Source organism: Camponotus floridanus, unplaced genomic scaffold, assembly GCF_003227725.1.
Source record: "Camponotus floridanus strain SB8 unplaced genomic scaffold, Cflo_v7.5 scaffold81, whole genome shotgun sequence".
Lineage (NCBI taxonomy): Eukaryota > Metazoa > Arthropoda > Insecta > Hymenoptera > Formicidae > Camponotus > Camponotus floridanus.
Window position 1 is genome coordinate 477,191 of NW_020229851.1, and position 21,446 is coordinate 498,636.

The 21,446-nt window shown below is 34.5% G+C and overlaps 1 protein-coding gene across 2 annotated transcripts in view; it reads right to left on the bottom strand.

The window, feature by feature from the left end:
* Nucleotides 1–4,317: 4,317 nt before the first annotated feature.
* LOC105256678 (autophagy-related protein 16-1) overlaps nt 4,318–21,446 on the bottom strand; it is a 406,486-nt gene continuing 389,357 nt past the window's right edge. For both annotated transcript variants that reach the window (XM_025414488.1, XM_025414489.1), the window contains one exon: nt 4,318–5,220. In XM_025414488.1, the coding sequence (XP_025270273.1) occupies nt 5,124–5,220 (97 nt within the window). In that variant the 3' untranslated portion in view covers nt 4,318–5,123. The remainder of the gene's footprint in view (nt 5,221–21,446) is intronic.

Sequence of the window (21,446 nt, forward strand, 5' to 3'; positions counted from 1 at the left end):
ATGATATTGCACTGTTATATTCTACAACTATTCTTATTGAAATATCTGATATTGATAAAGGATGTCAATCGAAAAAAGTATGTCAATCAATACATATACACATATATGTTATTTTTATCATTTTATGTAATAATACGGATATGCTTTGCGCACCCATCGTATTATTGAATTTTTGCATCACTAAAGAATAACATTTAATATAATAAAATAATCAAAATTTTGGAATTTAATTAAAAATAGCTATAATATATTATTGTATTGTTCTCCTAAGATCTTTTATGAAGATTGAATAAAAATATTGAATTTTTGCGTCACTAAAGAATGACATTTAATATAATAAAATAATCAAAATATTTGGAATTTAATTAAAAAAAGCTATAATATATTATTGTACTGTTCTCTTAAGATCTTTTATGGAGATTGAATAAAAATATTCTTTTAATTTGCGACTGTTATTTCAACATTTGTGTAGAATAACATTTTCACTTTCATATTCCACGTTTCCACAAATAAAAATTGCAAGATTCGGTATTTCTTAGAAAACATTCATTATTCAAGTTGTTTTTCATTTTTCATTTTTCGCTTCCAAACTTTTTGGATTTAGATATTGAACAAGTAATTATTATAAGATGACGAATAAAAAATAAAATATTATAATTTTACTGAGAGATTTTTTTAATCTTAATGACAACTTGTTTTCCTCCTTTATTTTAAGGAGACAATTAGACGAATCAATACAAATTATTCGAGATAGTCTAAGAAGAAATCTGCCAATCATGATCGCTCAGAAACATCTGGATATCACGCACAGTTACGTTAATTGAGGATGAGTCGACTCCAGATAAATATCCAATCTTCATTCGAAGTACGGTACTGTGATTGACGCATGCCTCGAAAATTATCGATAAAGCCTCGTTCCGCTTCATTTCCGCCGTTTCCCGACACATTAAGGTTTTAATTGGACACACCTCCGCGATTTTTTAATTTGCGCGCTATATCATATTGACGTCTTCTCATGAAATGGAAGGAAATTATGTTTCGCATATAATTTCGCTCGAATATAAATCTTTCATTATTTTATTAAAACTATTCATAATATTAAAAATATTTCATTCATCTTATATAAAAACATATAAGTATCGCATTTCGCATTTGATCGATTGCAACGAGTCAAAGCATCTAGCGTAAACAATTTCATAAGATATATATCTGTAAGTGTATTTTAAAAAACAAAACGTTTCTCATATCGGAGGTCAAATATTCCGCTTAAACTTTGTATTACCGGTACTTGCTCGATCGGCTTTTCTATCAGATTTTCCACCTCTAGTGATATGCGCAGATCTATCTGTGAAGCAAAGGAAGGATTTGAATCTCACGGAAGTCACGAGTTAATTTGTCACTCTCTCCACTCTCGTACACAATTTCCTCTTCTCGAGCTTTGCCAACATCTTCCTCATTATCTTTGAAATAAACGACCGAAATAACCGTTAATAGGGACGTTTGACGTTGGTTAGGCCCAAGAGTGAAGCGAACGTGCGGATTGTAATCGTAGAAACGGTACTTCTCTCGCAGGTACCAGCGCGAAACGAGGAAGCGAAACGCGATACCTAAATAAATGCGATACAAAGGTGTTGATTTTAGAAAGTAACATTGTGCGGATGATTACTTCCGGGAACTACGAAAATAATCCTTCCCGACTTCCCTCAAATTGACTTAAACGCGCGGAAATTCGTTCTTTGACCGTCGTTAAAATACTTGAAATAGCGCATCGACCGTAGAAACTCGATTTACTTATATAAACTTTTGTAGATAAATCGATACATTAATTATTCGAAAATAATTGTCACGGACGGCGCTATTTGCGCGTATAAAGACTGTCAAACTTTTTAATTTGCGAGACTGAACGAAATTATTTTATCATTGTCGCGTAACGAATTCGCAGCGATTTTCGTTGGGGGGGGATTGGTCACTCGTAGTAAAAACGTACTGAGATCGTGTACACGTTTTCGGATAAAACATCCGATATACGCGCGTACATCATGACGGGGAAAAATTTTTAGCGGTCGCAGATGCGGCCGGCCGATCGAACTTTAACGTCGTTTGTAAGCGGCTTCTCTCGAACGGCCGAGCGGGTTGCCGCGTTCTCACGTTCCATTGCAAAACTGTCGAAACTGTCGAATCGCGGACAAAGGGTGTATAATACGAAAGTTACAAACAGAGGGATGGGGGAGAGAGAGAAATAGAAAGAGAGAGGAGAAGATAGACGTGTTGGCGCGAGCACGCGGACGCGAGCCTCGATATGAGTGCCGATGCAAGTTCTTGGAGCGTATAATATTCCACGTGCGAGTTGTCACTTCGTGACCGCATTTCAGTGACTAATGAGCGCTTTCGAAAGCACATTAGGTACTGTCAGGTACACGGTTGCTGTGCAATGCCGCGGCGAGCTCTTGTGAGGGGATCTCGTGATACACACACACACACACACACGTATATACATTTGTACATATGCAAGTGTATATGCGATACGTACGGCGGTGTGTGTTATATATATCACACCGTTTGTTGAAGGGATGGTAGAAGCGAAAATCGGGATTAGGGTGTGGTGAACAAGCCCACTTGTCTCGAGTAAAAAATAACAGAGTGTGTAAAAAGTGTATCGAAATGAAATAATCTGTATAGAATTATTGGCAATTTCGCAGCTGTATTGAAAATTCCAAATGCGTAGTCTTAAATCAAATAATGTAATACGAGTTTTTGTATAATGATGTTATAATTTTTAATTTTAATTTATTTATATAGCGTTCATCAATTGTATCTTAAAAATAATGATACATGATTATTATTCTTATTTGGTACTTACCGTTGCTCTCTGATGTATTTTGTTGCTATTGAGAAATGATACGTTTTATATAGATTGCTCTGAAATATGTACATACAAGAGTACAAATTAAAAGAACTTATTATAAATAAAAAATTTACTGGGATAATTAGGAATTCAAAGAACAAGTCGCATTTTTACAAAATACAAGAGGGAAACGTTTAATATATATTTACATATGTGAACAATGTATATAACATTTCTGTTAAGATTGTTGTTGTATGTATAGAGAGGAAAAGAGAGTACAATATGTATGGCTTAATAGTCAAATCAAAATGAGATGTGTAAATTACAATATATATTAAAATTATTACACAATACTTTGGACGCAATCAGTTGTCTGCTCGAAACATGAGCTTATTATTATCGTATTAATAACGAAAAAATGTAGTCATTAATTTTCATTAGAAGATAATATCTATTTTTCTTTCAAAAATATATAACCAAAATTCCCAGATACTAAAAAGTGAAATTTTAATATAAATATATACTATATGCGAACCAACTAATAACTGCGAATAACTAATTTTTTATTTTAATAATTGGAGATCGACCACTTTTAACAACTGGCAAATAAGTATTGCATATAGAATGATTGATTATACATATATATAATATATATAAATGCGCAATTAAATAATTCTTTTGTAAGGTTTACGAAACAATATATAAATTTGAGGACAAAACAATAATTTTTTTTCAAATACTACAATTTTTATGCAAATATATTCATAATAAAATCAAACACACTGACCGAAGAGCTCTGTAAAAAAATAAAACAGCAAAAAAACATTACGAAATAGAAATATATGTGATAATAAATATAAAATCGGATAGGTGCACATTATTCCTGAGAATGATGGACATAATAAAATATTATCATATACGCGATATGATGGTAAAAAATTTATGTGATTGTCAAAAATGCTAAAAACTTAGCAAATTATTATAGTTACAAAAATTTGATGTTTTAGCTTATATTGATAGAGCCGTTCGATCAGATGGTTATAATTCTCTCTAAGACTTAATGTTAGATTATTTAAAAAAAACATATGTAAATAATTTTAATTTTAATTAATCATCGCATTTATCAGTAAAAATAATTAAGTTATGTGAATTAATTATACGTAAATCATGTAATAACATAATTAATTAATATCAATATCATACAATTATTGTGCTTGTTTTTCGTATATTTCTGATTTTCATTCTATCATTATATTAAGACATACGAATTTCATAGATGTTAAAGAATCTGATAAATCGAATTACAAATAATGTCGTAAATTAGAGTGAGATTATTTCAGTGGAATTAATCTTACAAATTATAAGAATAAAATTCTTAAAGCTGTATCTGATATCTATAAAATAATTTTCAACACAAGGAAAATATATAATATATACTATAATTAAATTATAAACCTAATTTTGTTCCTGTAGATATGAAATAACTCTTAAATTATTTTTAACATTAATGCTAATTAATTCTGAGAAAATAATCTCTCTCACTCAAATCTAGTACGTTTATATTAGTGTTTATGTATTTGTTTATCTCATTACATCTCAAAAAATATCATTTATCGTGCTTGTATGTTGACATCCAGTTCTGCTAGGAAATATTTCAATAATTGACTTTCTGTTAAAAAGAAAATAATTTTAGGGGGTATATATTTTATAACGGGTTAATATCCATTCGTACAAAAAAATATTCTACACTTTTTTTACACGAATGAATGCCATATATAGACTTTCGATCATGAAGGCGACCGAATTGGCGGTACAGACGATTGATACACGACTGTACTCTCAGAGTTAGCAAAAAAAAGCGTATACCTAGCGAATTTCGAAACACCAGTAACTACGATAATCTCTTAAATTTCCTGTGGGCAGACGACGCGGTGCGGCGTTTTACTATTCTAAAAAGGGAATCTTTACAACCTGGGAGAAACAATAAGTGCAATTTTATGTACAATAGTCTCTACCGCTTCTGGATTTGTTCAGTGTGGTGTCTGCGCTTTACAGCCTCGAAACAGCATCCTTACAAGGCTTTACAACCCGCGCGGTCAAATCGACCAACAATTTTGATTATCCTCTTGCTGGGCGTACACTGGGTGATTTTCTCGCTGCATTGCTAACGTGAACGCGCGCACGTTCGCTATGTTTTCACGGTTGCGAGATGCTCGAGAATGGCATGAGGCCTTCATGCGTGAAACAATAATCGTCTGTCCCGGGATCACTCCTCCTGTCAAACATGGTCGCCCCAAACTGTCGCTGTCTTGGCGCGATCGACAGATGCCAGGTACATGCCGTGCGGATGCCAAGATACAGCAATTGCTGCTGCCCTGTATACATTTAAATGCCAACAATAAATTAGTAAACACTACTAAGTCTTACCTTATTCCTTTTTTAATATTTTAGTGGATAATAATTTCTTCATTTAGCAATAATTTCTTCATTTTTCAAAATGTAATGAAAGCCACAAATTATATTGAAAATTTTATCAAATATGCATACAGCACAGAATTATTATGTGCATAGATAATCAGAATTAAAGTCTGCCAAGATTTTTCGCAAATATGTTGTTTTGACATTCACTTTTATCAGCAAAATATCGATACGTTAAAAAGTAAGTTTCTCAATGTTATGTATATAAAAAACCGATCATGTTCCTCGGAAACTTTGAAGAGAGAGGAAATTAAAAGTAGTGCTTAATACTGACGATATCGAGTAGATGAGATAAACTGAAAGGAATTTACCTATCAATATTGGATATAATATCTTGTATCCGAACAAAGAGTTATTCGTATAAAATAAATTCGTTTTGATATCGTTCGAAAAGTTAAAATAATTTCAAATATAATAAATAGTAATTGTATTATTTACAGAGGTACTGAAATGTTATAAACTGGATAAAAATCAATAGCAAAAATGTATTACGCCGAAAGCGACATTAACCAGCATGGTTCCCAAATCGACAAAAATAATCTTAAGTGGATCATGTAAAGATTATAATTTTCAACCGCAATGGATTAGTTATAAACGTTAAATTTATAAAAACCAGTATCATAAAATTATACTGTATAATTATAATGTACGAATGTGTATTCGCATAAACGCAAAATAATAATCCATATTTTTAAATTGAAAAATTCAAATTATCGATATTCGTTTAGAATTTACACACATGATAATTGATTGAACACACATGATTTTATAATTATTAATTCCCTTAATTTCGTTCTGTCTATCAGAGAATATTTATACATTTATATATTAAATAATTTAAATGAAAAAATATTACATATAATATATATCTGAATAATTTATTATATAAATTATTTTCCAATTACGGAATAATATTTTTTAAATTTGATTCTGTAGTCATTATGAATAAATATAATAACAGAATAAAAAAAATATATTTATGAAGAATATTTATATCATTCTGAGATTATTGATAACGATATGTTATGATTATAACAATTTAATTGTAAATATGTATTGCAAATGAAATATAATGCATGCGAAGCAATGGATTTAATTAGCATGACTGATTTACTGACTTGTGATGTCTTGCGCGTAGGGACAGATGGAAATGAGAAAAGGAAAAGAGCAGAAACTGTAAGCCAATGGCCCGATTTGCAAGCGGATTTGCGTCTCGTGAATCGGTGTATAGAGCGAGGACGCGCTTTAAACAGCTACATCCAAAAGCTTTCAGAACCAGCTTTTTCCATTTTCGTCTCTTAACTTCTGTTTGGTGCGAATCTAATTTTCTTACGGCGACCCAGCATTATTTCGCGCGCTGCCGCTGCAGCTGCGCGTAAGGTTTTTTCAATTATTTCGCTATCTTTACGGAAATGCCTTGTACCGGGTAAAGGAAGCAGGAAAACACTCGAGAATGTGTCGCACATATATAACAAATTCTGAATCTCATGCAATTTCATTTCTTGTTTCCTTTTTTAGAGACCATCAAAAAAATAAAATGGAAAATGGAAATCATAGCGAATGGCGAATAGGTCAAATATAAATATGATTCTCGTAATAGCTGAATATATACCACGTAGGAAAACCCACGACTGCTTAAATCGTTTCGTTAAAGATTCCATTTGAACATGGCGGAACACAGTGCCGCGTAATTTTCTGGTCCGAGCGGCTTCGCTCGTGCAGCAAAAGGTCTATAAAACCTGAATTCCCAAGAGTGATTCGCAGAGCTTCGCGGCAGAATCGTAAAAGGGTGTTTCTATGCGAGGACAAACGTGCTGAAAATGGTGTCCCTCTCTCCCTCCTTTCCACTCCCCCGTCATTGACAATACATAATCCGTTAAGGAATCCCTCACAAGGACCAGTGAATATTTTGCGCGAGGTCAAAGGTCATCTACGGAGGGTTGGACTGGCGTCTCGGAGGAGACATCAACTATAAAACTATGATTACGATTTTTACGAGCATTCATAAGAGAAAAAGAGTGGACGCGTGACAAACTTGTTCAAACTATACGATTTAGAATGTACTTTTGTAGCAATGTTATTTTATTTAATTCTTTGACCATTAGAGTATATTACGATTGAGATATTTTTTTATCAATTAAATATTTTTCTTTAGCAAGTTGTACAATTTCTAGACAATCTCACAGTTGTAGCATAATAAAATCAAACTTTGCACTTGTAACAACTTGCGGTACTTCATAAAAATTCGTTTTAACTGCATTAAATAATGCAATAAATCAGGACCCTAGAGAACTGTTTCTCGGTTTGCTTATAATTCTATGAATAATATAGCACGTTCAGTAAAATCGCAGCATGAATAATAATCGAATTGAATGACATTTGCACATTCATGCATATAATGATTCATATGAGATTATGTGTCTGTTGTTTTGAACCTGTTCATATATGAATTCTTTATTGAGAAACTGATCCGGCAGTTGTTAGTCCTTCATCATATAATATAATCGATACAATGTATTGAAAGACAATCTGATATTCTATCATCATTATTTAATTAACATCACTGTAACGAGAGAAGGTACACGATAATTTGTCATTATTTCACAAGCTCGGATAAAATTGAATATATCATTTATCCAACTTTCCAAATATATGAATAAAATGTTCAATAAATTTTTATTATTTTTAACATCTTTTTTCGAATATTTTTTAGGACATTGCATTCGCACAAACATGCACCTAGATAAGACTTCTACATTTTACGTTGCGAGCTTGCAACTAATAGGAGCATAAATCCCACGTAATCGAGCGTAGGATTTTATTCGGTCTAGTAAAAGTAAGTCGCAAATTGCATTCGTGAAATAGAATCGTGTCATTTGATGCAACGTGCTAAATCGGGAGAATGTCGGAACACGGCTAAGATGTAAAAAAGGGCACATCGCTCCGTCACGGTTTGACTGGCGCGTTTACCCTCGGGCGGGGCTTGTTGCCGTCAGACAAGCGAGTTTATATCGCGGTGAAACAACAATATGAGGCAAGAAAAAGCGTTGCCCCACGAGTGCGTCGCGACGACCGCCCGTCGAGCGCGTCGACCGCCGTCGCCGCCGCCCGCCGTCAACGCCGTCGGCATCGTCGTCGTCGGCGTCGTCGCTTAGCGGAGACGATATTTCTAAAAGCAGCGTGCTTCGTATCCGGGATACCTTTGCGAGTAGCAGCTACCTTCGTGGTGTATATTGCGAGCGTGATAAAGGAGACCTATCCGTTCTTGCCGAAGGAGCGTGGAGAAATAAGCTTTTGCGAACGATGCGCTTCCGCTCTCTTCGCTACCCCTTCGCATCTCCCCCTGCCATTTCATTCCGCCCACTCATTTTTTTTCATCTAGCCGCAAAGCTAAAACGCGAGAAACGAAGAGGAACAGAGCGCGCGAGAGAGAAGAATATTTTTACAAGAGAAGAGAAGGTAAGAAGAGAAAGAGAAGGGGAAGGACGTGTAAGAGCATGAGAAAGTGAATAGGTTGCGTGCATCCATGATGGCAAGAGATTGACGGACGCTACGAGTCTTTGAAATGTGTACGCCGCGAAAACATTTTTGTCTGTCGTTCTTGCAAATGACAGAGTTAACGTATAAACCTCGTACTTTGTCGACGCGAGAATACACGAAGGGAAAAAATGAGAAAAGAGAAACTAAAAGGGATATGAAGAGCGAAACATATCCGAGTGGAGAAGGATAGAGCTACGGAGACGAGAGAAAAGTGAAGAGATAAAGAGAAATAGGAAGAGATAGAGCGCTTGTGGATTTTAGATTTTAACCCGGAGCGATGAATTATGCGAAGCGTAAGGATAGGAGAGGGGGGGGCTAGTGAGAGAGAGAAGCGGAAATACCACTTAACGAAAGAAAAGCGGCGGAGAGGAAGGAAGAAACGTTGTCCGCACCATCGTAAGGATGCAGCTCGTTTGTCGTCAAGAGCGCAAGGGATAATTAAAATAATTATCCTTCATTGTGGATGCATAACGCCGGTCGGCAATAATTAGATCGCGGCGACTTACCGATAATGAAATCGGGATAAGATTTCCCGTAGATTTCGCGTTCAAAAACGCAATCCGTTGTGATATGCAAAATGACAGACATACGAGAAGCATCGAAATAATTATCAATGAAACGTAAAAATATTGATGTCCGATTAGCATCGATAATTGATAACTTTAATTTACATTATTAATGTCAACAACAATACGAAATGTAATATATAAAAAATAACATCACAATATTATATTAAAATAATAGAATTATTATATTATATATAATTGTGACGCATATGCATTGTATTAGATTATATGCGTTATTAAAAGTTTAACCGAAAAGTTTAATTAGTTTAATCTAAGCTACATTATTAATTAAATTCTCGATAAAAGTGGACTACGAAATATTATATATACACTTTGCATAAATATTATAAAAAATTATTTTATTTTACGTTTAAGCAAAGTAGTTATTTAGTCAATATTAAGTGTAAAAATATCGTAAACATCTCTAGGGTCGAATCTGAGGTCGCGAACGTGATCATAAATGTCGCAACTTGATAGGCTCGATATATTTGGATAATGTATTCTTTATCACGCTCGTATATACTACACTTCGTATATACTTGATAATATGTCTGTGTAAAATGATGAGTGCCACCTGTTGACATGACGACGACGTATACTCCAAGTGATAAATTTCACGTGAGAACAACGAAGTAGAGGATCTTAACGCACGTATGACGCGGGGGTATAATAATCAGCCGCATGAGAATGTAGCAGGTAGGCTTTGGAAGAGCTCGAGATTTTCATGCCCCTGCGTGGCAGGAGACAGGAGGGAGGAAGAGGCTGTTGTTTGGAGGGATAAAACACAATGCAACGGGGAATTCCGCGCATTAATCCATCACTTACGAACTCGCGCTGGCAAAAACGCGAAATGCGAGATGAGATAATTTTGTTTTTGCACATGAAAAACGTAAGAGCTCTGCACAACGGCGTTATGGTAAAGCGAAAACGGAAAATTTTTGTAGAATCACGCGCGCTTAATTACAGTCATAATCAAAACAAGGATTAATAATAAAATTGTATTTAAAATTGCGATACTATAGAAAGCAATTGAAATGTAAGTTTACAAATGCAATAAATAAATACCTAGTAGAATAAAAAGGGGCAGAATGCTAAATGCTACAGTCTTATAAATAAATAAAAAGAGGTAACATATTGTTTTATTAGACAAAGACATCCTTCTTTTTTACGCCACAATTGCCAGTATTTGTTCATTTGTTGAATTTAAAAAAATTAACGGTTTATTAAACCGTTTCAATTATATACACATTATTGCCCGGTTACAATGCTGTAGGCGAGATTATGTAAAATTTGAAGCGCTTAATAAAATATTTCCTCTTTTTGATTCTTGTTTTTCAATCATAAATATTCAATCATGAGCTACATGCAGTGAAAACAAAGTATGTAATTTCGAAGCGTTTGATTATATAAAATGCGACAATCTCGCCTAATTATCCAAATGATCGTGAATCTATGTCATTAATCTACATGATCGCGAATAGTCGCTCGACCGCGAACATGGCGCCTAATGGCGCGCTCATTGGTAAGGCACGGTGACTCGTAACACAAGAACGAGAAGAGGAACGACGACGAACGAGCAACAATATAGGCGTCGATTAGATCGACGTTATTCTCATGGCAAATGACGCGAAACGACGACGACGACGGCGATGGCGGCGATGGCGGTGGTGAATATAACTGCCGTTAAAGATGGAGACTTTACGTTCGGTCACCGTCGCGGCCTTGTGGGAGCTCCTCGAGCTTGGCTTTCGATGATTGCCAAGAACGCAGCCTCGCGTGAAGAATCCCGGAAAGGCAGCAAGCAGTGCATTAAATGTCATTAGCACCCGACGTTGCCTCATTGATATCGCGAGAACGTTGCAGCCGTTGTGTTTTCAAACATAGGATAGAAATGGATATAAACAAAGATATTTGCCAGACTCCGACGTTTCCCACGCGTCCGTTTACTCTGCGATATAATAATCGCGTGTCGAGACCACTCTCTTTTGTTGGATTTAGATTGTTGTTTTAGGTTCTCAGGTGCCGTTAGGTACTTTACGTATATTTTGAAATCATTAGAAATATTTTCTGAAATATTTCCCTTATTTTAATTTAGCTTATCACTCTTGTTCCAATTAAGAAAGTTAATTAAGAAGTTTAATTTGTTTATGGTTGCAATTATCGAATAAAACTTCTTGTTTTATTCTTTTAATGTTAAAATTATAATAGATTGTTTCAATTCGTCTCATGCGTCGACACACGTAATTCGTCGACACACATATTTCAAAATTCCATAACAATGCCGGATCGACTAGTTGTATAATTGGCTATTGATGAACGCTATATTGAGTCATAAATTTTGGGTGCATTGCCTAGTACGGGCAAAGCATGAAAACAACGCCGGATTTCAGAAGAAGCCGTAACGTAATCGAATTCAACGACAAATGGATTTATGATTGGTTGAAACGTGTGGAAGTTACGGAAAAAAAATTAGTCCCCATAAATTTTGCTGACATATTTGGATATACGTGTCCGTAGTTTCCAAAATCAAATTTAATCCGTTAAAGACAGCTATTGTAAATTCACTATTAATCCATTATTAATCCTGCAGAAATCTCTTCTATTAAATGATATTGTCAAAAATGCAATGTTACCCGCCAGCTGTGTACATATGTGTATTAATATTATTTAATTAAAATATCAGACGTATTAATTTATGGATGAAAACGTTTTATTTGTCACATTTGAATAAGATTCGTTAATATTTCATTTTTATTAATAAATCATAAATATAAATTAAGCATAAATTATGTTAATATAGACATATACACACATTGAAAATAATTGCATTATTTTTCATAAATAAAAATCGAATATTCCCTTTACGACACACAATAAGTAGAAATAATTATCTATAAAATTTCATTATTTAGCTGTATGCCTTTAGAGAAACTGCAAAAGCGTGATTAATACGAAACTATAGTTTCGGGGAAAATACAAAGTAGTTACGTCGCGGAATCATCTGACGGAAGTTTCTCCGTTTAATACGTGTTCGCCGAACATTTCCAATACATGTTTGACGTTCGACATCTTTGAAGAGGCATTCAAAAGCAGCGACTGTAGTGACACTAGCGAAATTCCCGGTAGTGCGTCGTTCTAAGTTTGTATCCGCCATGTCTTGGTCCTAACTTCACTTTCGCCCACAAAGTGAGGTACATGAATGCGCAATAGTTTAAACAGCGCTCTGGACTCAGTGAATAACTAACTATTGCTGTACGCTTTAAGTTCGTATTCTCATTTCTATACACATTAGCAATTTGCATTAACTTCGCAACTGTCGCTGTTGATAAGTTTTACTTTAATGAAGTAAAAGTAATATAATGTATTACTCACTTATTGTTAGTTCTGAAACTTACACGCATATAGATATATATATTGTTATATGCTGAAGAAAAAATGCGAATATTATCTAACGACATTCTGTATTAAGCTAATACCTCATAATGACGATTTTTGTTTTTGATCATTTCCACGAGAACTTAAAAAGAAATTGAATTTCTATAAATAATATATATTTTTATAAAATAGTAGAAAAAAATTAACATAGTATTTAAAAAATTTTTTTAAATATATATTATTAAAATGTATAATTTCCCTCATTGAAATGTAATATTGTACCAAAATTATCCAATAAAGAGTGAATAGTATTATGCATTTAAATCAATATCAAATGTATAAGGAGATAAGATTATTAAGATAATTACTATTTTCATTTGAATATCGATCCTCTTGTGCTCTTGAACAAAAAGTCCACTTGTATCCATACTTGCATAATGAGCTATATTTATTACATTAATGTTTAAATGCTACATTTTACGTATGTGCATTAAGTGCTTCATTTAATTCAGAGTGCTACAGAATAATACTACAGAATAAGGCACTTCATTATTTCTAGTGAGAGCAAATTGTTTCTCTAATATTTTTTTAATAATATATATAATATTTATTTTATACAATATCTCTCAATATGATATTTATATTGAATATTTTTTTAATATTTCATATACAAGTGATATAAAAAAATGTCTGTAAAGTTAATAAATATCCAATAACAATTATACAAATTTAAGTGTTTATGCAATACAAAAAGTTGGAGAAAAAAATTTAAACTAACAAGAGCATTAAAGCACGATCAGAGATCATTTATCTGCATTAATCTCATTATTCGAAAATTTAAAAGGTTGTAAGTTTCCAATTTTAAATAATTAGTCAATATAATAACATTATTAAAAAAATAGCTTCTGATATCTATCGCGTAAGCTGAATCTAATAAATGTATATATAATATCACGTCTTAAATCGCGGATTAAACCAGTGTAATCTTGCCGTTAAACGTTTAAAATTACATGGCTAATAAAACGGATTTACAAAAATTAAAACCTAAGCGCGAGTTAAAATACTTGTATCATTAAAATACGTATAAAATTTTTTTGGATGTTCGCTTATAGATAATATTGTTTCTGACGCGCCATGCATAAATAAAAATAACAATATCGTAAAATTTCAGAGGGATAATAACACTGTATCGCGTAATATTTTTTCAACGAGATAACGTAAAATTCATGTATAATCGAGTATTATTTTTTATTTGACGAATTATTTATCCGAACAACATATACGTAATCATACACACGATGTATATGCATAATAGCTTCCGTACTACATGATATATTCGTGAATTAATGTTTGTAATGGTTATATCTCTTGATTATATTAAACTAAAAATTTTAAAATATTCATTCGAGGCAAATTATTTTTTTACAGTCAAATAATATCACGTTAACAAGTTGGATTGGACAAATCATCGAGCTCATAAAATCATAAAATTGTGCCATGTTGAAATTTTGCCAATTTTTATCCAATATTTCATATTTAGATGTATGCAACGGTTTCGTTACAAGAAAATAAGATAGTATAGTTTTAAATTTTGAAATAATATGTAAAAATATATCCCTCTATATAATAAAGCATATTATTTCTAGATAATAGATAAATCATGTCTCTTTGCATATGTGTATATATATAAATGTATAATAATATATATGCAGTCATATTGAAAATGTTGAAAGATGTGAAAATAAAAATAGTAAATAAATATATAAGCAATAATTGTGCGAGACATCAAAATAAATTGACAAGGAACGATTTGGTAGAAAAAGATTTCAAGAGACGTAATAAACAGATACGTGTGATACATGTCAATTACAAAATTATGACGTCGGAAGGCATTCTGTGCAATATTTTTTTGAATAATTAACATGGTGCATGCTAATACATAATATAACTTGTTTTTCCTAACACGTTCACCTACTGTAAGCTAAAACTTATTTATATATATTTCATAGCAATTATATTATTTCGTATAGTGATTTCACCAGTCAATTTATATTATTTCGTATAATGATTTCACCGGAATAATTACGCTCATAATGGACACGTCGATGGATACGCGGAATTTATTAAGTATTAATATAGGCAAACTTTTTTCCTCGAAGGGATAGAACGCCGCGACATCGCCGATTACGGGCAAGCGATGAATAATCCACAAGCATAAAAGCTCGGAAATGTTCATAGTTTACAAAAAGTACCTATTTACTGTCGGACATTAGTCATACAAATTGAGATAATGGATAGCATTTTTCTTTTAATTCCCTTGAATTAACAATTGTACACGTACCGGATACGTCGTGAATAATATGCTTTTAAAATCGCTTATTCGCTCATTTATCGATAAGTTTCGCATAAACGTAACGAGAGTTACATCGTTACATACAAATGCTAAATGATAAATTGCGAGGGAATTATATATCACGCATTTGCCATGTTTGGTTACAACCTTATCGTAGAATCGCTATTAACAATAAAGTCCATTTCTATGTAACAGAGGATGGTTTAAAAAATATTTTTTTATCATTCAACTTCCTATTAAACCAATTATCTTAAATAGAAAAGATGTCTAACTATTAATTGAAAAGATAGCCTATTGATAAATATTTGTCACTATAAAAAATGTTCACCATAATTTATTTACTTCCTTTAAATATATAATGATTATCAATGTATCATCAAGAGCATATTAAACGATAAAAAGACATTTAATTGGTTAATATTCTCTCTATCTTTCTTTTTATATTTCGCGTTACATTGGATTTGTCTGATTATTATCTCATATGTATTAACATTTTAATATGCTTATATATGATATTTTAGGAATTGTATAATCACATTTGCGACTACATATGCAATGAGATAACTGAGGTAATAGTGTAGTGTTATCTGAGCTGTCAATAATGCAAGCAATCTCAACTGGCTTATTACACAAAGCTTCCGATAGATGTAAATTATACCGAAATACATTTCAAGAGCCTTACGTAAGTTAATTTGTAGTGAATAGATTATTTTCTTTTCATTTTTATCATAATTTTTTATCGTATTATTTATGCTATCTATGATTATCGATGCAACGTTAATTGAAATTTTTCAAGCATAAAATTTATAACATCCGTTTTTCAAGCACAAAATTTATAATGTCCAAAAAATCCCTCAGTATAAAATTTTATAATATCCGAAAAATTGTCAAAATAATGATACGAACAATTCTTGAAAGAATTGATTCCTTGTTATACAAAATCGATGAAAATTGATATCAACTGTCATTGCAGTTCGTCTTATGCGACAAATGTCTCCCCTTTAAATTGAAATATTTAAATCGCATCCTTTCGATTGCAACCTGCGATAGCATAAAAATCCATATGTCTGATTTGACGGAAAGCTTTTATCAACGACTGCCCGCTGGCGGTGAGATGCTCGCGAGAAAAGAAAAAGAAACGACGTTCTCGAAGAGATGGGAATGAAGGTGGTGGTGATGGTGGTGGTGGTCGTGGGGATGAGAGACTAGACGTGTATATCCGTACCAACCACCGACCGGCTGGCACCGGTGCGCGGAGAGGGCGGCCGTTGGAATGGGAAAAACAGATAAAGACCTCGGCACCGGTCGGCTCCCGAAGACACGACGAAGATAAATGACATAATATCGTGCCGGACCAGGCCGATCATTGCCGTGGAAACGAAATCGAGTTAAGCGAGAAGAGAGCATCGCGGGACGATTGATCTCTCGCGATGCTTCGTTACGTCGAGTTACAGCGACAATGAAAATCGAACCGGATCTTCATCAAGGGGGGTGGGGATGTCAAGGAGATTCCTTGAATCTCCTCGCGCTACGGTACACATATGTGCATTATCTATACGAATCTATGAAGAAGTGATGGATAATCTAATTTTTTTTTACTCGACATGTTTACTTCCGTTCTTCCGCACCACTTATTTTCGTCTGACTGAATTTTCATTACGCGTCTGCTCTAGTCGCGGTAGAACTTACGCGAGCAAACTAACATTTACATGTTGAACTTCGGGGTGGGTTGCGAGAACTCGAGACATGAATGAAAAGTGCGCCGTTGTTACGGTGGATGTAAAATCATGCGAAAATAGAATCTCGACCCGCAGCGAGGGAAGAGAAGATACAGGAAGAAGTCGCGGATCTACATGCGACAACAAGTGCGCGACACTCGAAGTTACGAGGATGCGCTTTAGGCGTTAAAGGGATTACCTTGCAGAACTGCGGTTGTAAAAACGCATGAAATATACTAATCGAGCTACTTTTCTAGGGGTTTTAATTATGCTCTATAACCATCGTGGCAACCTCTCGTAAAATGCGAGGCAAAATCGCCATAAATGCACGCGTGACTGAAATATGGCGCAGTAATCTTTATGAGACGTTGTTACTTGTCAGTTACCACTGAGAAGAATGATGACCCACACTATTACACCACACCCCGCTATACATTTATTTATTAATAACAAGCTACACAAATCATGCGATCGCTACTCAATTGTAGCACGGTGGCGTTTATTAACAGTGCCGACACTATGGAGAGAGATTTTCTTTTTGTATCTCTAAAAATATAATCTGAAATCGGATATCACTTTTTTAAAAATCTGTGAAGAAAAAATAAAATATTTTATTAAGTTATTAAGAATATATAATTATCAAATATATCAAATTAACGATTTATTGTTCGCGCGTAATTAATATCTTCTTTTGGCACAATCTAAAATGCAGTATATAAGTAGTAATCGCGATAGAATGGGACGAAATGAGCGAAAAATATCTCGCGGCTATACATTTATCCGCTCCTTTACGGAAAAGTTTCGAATACGAATATAATGAGGTCACCGATTCTGTAATGCGCCGAATCGAAAATTCTTTAACTAAACTGCACTTTAATTTCAAAGTCCGGAGCTTTGCCTCGGTATCCCAATTCCTCTCTCTCTACCTTCCTAATTACCTGTTCTGCTATAATCGCGAGGCACTATTTATTCGTCGGGCAAGATCCTCGTTGGGAATCGCGCAGTAAATTCCCGCCTTCCGACGTGTGTACCAGCGGATTCTGCCGGTTGATTGCAAATTAGAACACGAACGGGCGCGTAAGCTTATCGAGCAATACGAATGCGCATCCGAGTCTAAGTGCTCGCCAGAAGGAAGTTATGCCCTTCGATATGGAGCAATATGGAACAAACGGTGCAGTAAGTTTATTGATGCGAAGAAAACTATATTTTTATATAATTTAACTATATCATGACGGAAATTATGCGGAAAAATGGAGATAAATATGAAATAATTAATTACTATAAAAATAATATGAATCAGTAATGGGTGTACACTTGTATAAAATTAAGTATAAAATTTACGTTCATCTTTTTGACTTATCATTTTTTTCCGATTAATATTTTTTATTAAATAAAAACCTCGATTACATATTAACCATTACATCTATTTGGTAAAGTATACAATAACCGTGATATTGAGTATAAAAAAATATTTAATTTTTGATCATTTTATGTTACATAAAATGAAATTATCAGTGAATTATCAGTAAATATAATACCTTACTTATTAAGAATTTTTACTATCTTTACCTTAGAAAGGATAATACTATTAGTATTAAATTACATATAATAATAGAATAAAAAAAGTTTAAAGCAAAGTTGAAACATAATGAGGGAGAAATGTATGCGAATATGATGTTTTATATTAATAAATGCAAATTTTTATATAAGCATCTTCCTTGCATTTATTTTATTATTTTACATTCAATATCTGTTTGATACATTTCATTATTCTTTATAAATTTGTAATATTTATATTCGCGGCTTTGCGCGCGATCATAGAGCAGGAACCATAAAAACGAAAATCGCCTTCCGCGATTATTACCTTAATTCGCACACTCGCGCGCTTTTCTAAAATAATATGTAAATTTAATAGCTCGCGCCGCGACAGGTAAAGCTTAGAGCATTACAAGAACCCGCGCATTAAATACCTACGGAATCGTACAGCTTCTTGCGAAGCGTCGTAAGAGGACACGGGCGGAGAAAAGAGGGTGAAAGGGCGAGGCGGTTATTAAGTTAGTCTCGGGAATTCCTGAGCGAGCGTGTACGTACAAATTATACGATCTACCATATCGTGTGTGCGATGCTCCGCGCAACGAACCAAGTGGCCGCCGTGAAGAGACGAAGGCGAAAACGAAGATGAAGTTGCCGAAGACGAGACGACGATGGCGACCGGGTACGCGAACGAAGACGAAGGGGTAGGAGGAGGCAGAGATTACGACAAAAGATGACGATGACCACGGATGAGCGGTCCGGTCAGGGTGAAAGTAATAACAGTGAAACACACGCGCACGCGTTGAAATCGCGCACAGAGCCGGTGCCGAGCGACGTGTACGTGACTGGTGCTTAAGCCATTTTTCGATACGACCGGTACTTAGATGCACGCCGGACTTGAGTCGCCCGCTGGGCTCTCCCGGTGAAGCCACCACCAAAGATACCGCGTCCTTGAAGAAACTCGAGGACGTCGAAGAAGAGGGACGGTCGATCGTCGCGATGACAGAGAGAAGCGCGCGGGAAGAAAGATAATTATGGAATGATAATTGTAGAACGAACGTTTACGATCTCCCATAAGATTCTCGAAGGCAATCGTCGTTGGACTTCTTGCGGATACAACAGTATAATTAAAAACACAACACCGCTTTCCTTTCGGCGCTTACTTTTATTGCCGTGAAGAACAGCGACAATCTTCAGAGTATTTTTACTTTACAATAAAATTGCGGAATAGATTCACTTGTACAAATTAATAAATGAAAATTGATATGTATATATTTGAGTTAAAGCAAAATGTTAGAAATTAATTTAGGTGCTTTTCTGATGCAAAATATTCTGCATAATATTGAGAAATCATTCTCAATCATCTAAATTTGAAAACATATTAGTGTTGGCGTATACGATGTCATAATTATGAACTATTAAATCGTTTACGTTTGTAAACGTTCCAACATGAGCGTAATAACTAATTGCTGCTACTGGGAACGTGATAGTATGATTGGTACGAAGCACGACATGTTTCAATTGAGAATAATTAAACGTTATCGCCATTTAACGACCACGTAGGAATTATTTCTCACCAATATTACGACTTTCATCCTTTTAATCTGACCGACAATATTTTTTAATTTGTGGTTATTAATAAAGTATCAGTGAAAAATTGTTATTTCCCCAAACAATAACAAATGTAAACAAAATAAGTTTTATATGTATAAATTTACACACACATTAAAATATCTAATGTTTATGTTAAAAATTTTATTGATGAAATCTCTTGAATACAAAAAGCTAACGTTTCAATATATAACGTTTCAATTGTTAGCTATCACAAAGAGATGCCCAGAAATTGTTAACCGCGCTCGCTATTGATTTACGAAATATCATATTTAACCATTCCTGCTCGTAATAGCATAATTGACGTTTTTAGACTTCAAAACATATCGATTTTCTGCACCTCGACAGCAAGAGCGATCCTTACACCGCATTCCCCGTGAGATACCACCGATTAACGCGTCCATCAACTACGTGGCTCGTGTAGGTGAAAGGGCGCTGAAAGCACGCGGACGAGATACGTTGCTCTGCCTACCCACTTTCATTTCTCGCTGCATCTGCAGCGCGTTCTTTCTCTTTCCACGGGATTTTTGTGTCCTTCCGAGAGGCGGTAAACGAGTCATTCGGTCATTCGGAGTGACATATTCAATGGCGAGAGCCGACGTAGATGCCGGCAAGAGTTGAAAGTATTCAGGGAGCCGTATAAATTCGCAATATCACAAAGTCTTCCGGTGGATGTATAGATACGAGCGAATATGTGTACGTAAATATACAGCGCAAAAGTTGGAGAGGAAATCGGGTCACGTCGAAATATTTTCTTAGATCCCCTCTAGTCTCCTCTCACTGCAAATTTTTTTCTTCGTGTGCATGAATATACACACATACATCTGTGTGTGTGTGTGTGTGTGTGTGTGTGTGTGTGTGTGTGTGTGTGTGTGTATACATGTGCTACGTGTGGTGGACCAGAGGACCGAAGTACTTCAGGAACTTTTCGTGTCAGGAGGGTATGCAGAGCACTCGAAGGTGCCTCCTAAAATTACGGGCGCTTTAGTGCTCCAGCGAGCGAATTTAAACGAGAAATTCGCATCCATCAAACGGGTCAAAACGTATTTCGTGAGAAAAAAAGGGAGCAGAGAGAAATAAATTATAACGACGATACACCAAAATAGAACGTGCGAAGGGCAACAGCGGGCTAACACTATCGATTTTGTGACCGCAAATAAAGTCGCGCGCTGGTGCGGTCGAGAAATGTCGTCGCAAATGCGGCAGGATTGCAAAAAAATAATCTCTAGATCATCCCCGGCCATTGACAATAGAAAATTATTAAAGCGATTAGGATCATAAATTTAATTGTGCATTTATACATGCAAGACCTGCATGGATTTTGATATAATAATATAATATAAAAATGAGAAAACATAGATTACGAAATAAAAAGAAACTATAACAAAAAGGCCACAATAAGATAAGCTCTGCTTTATGAAGGTTCA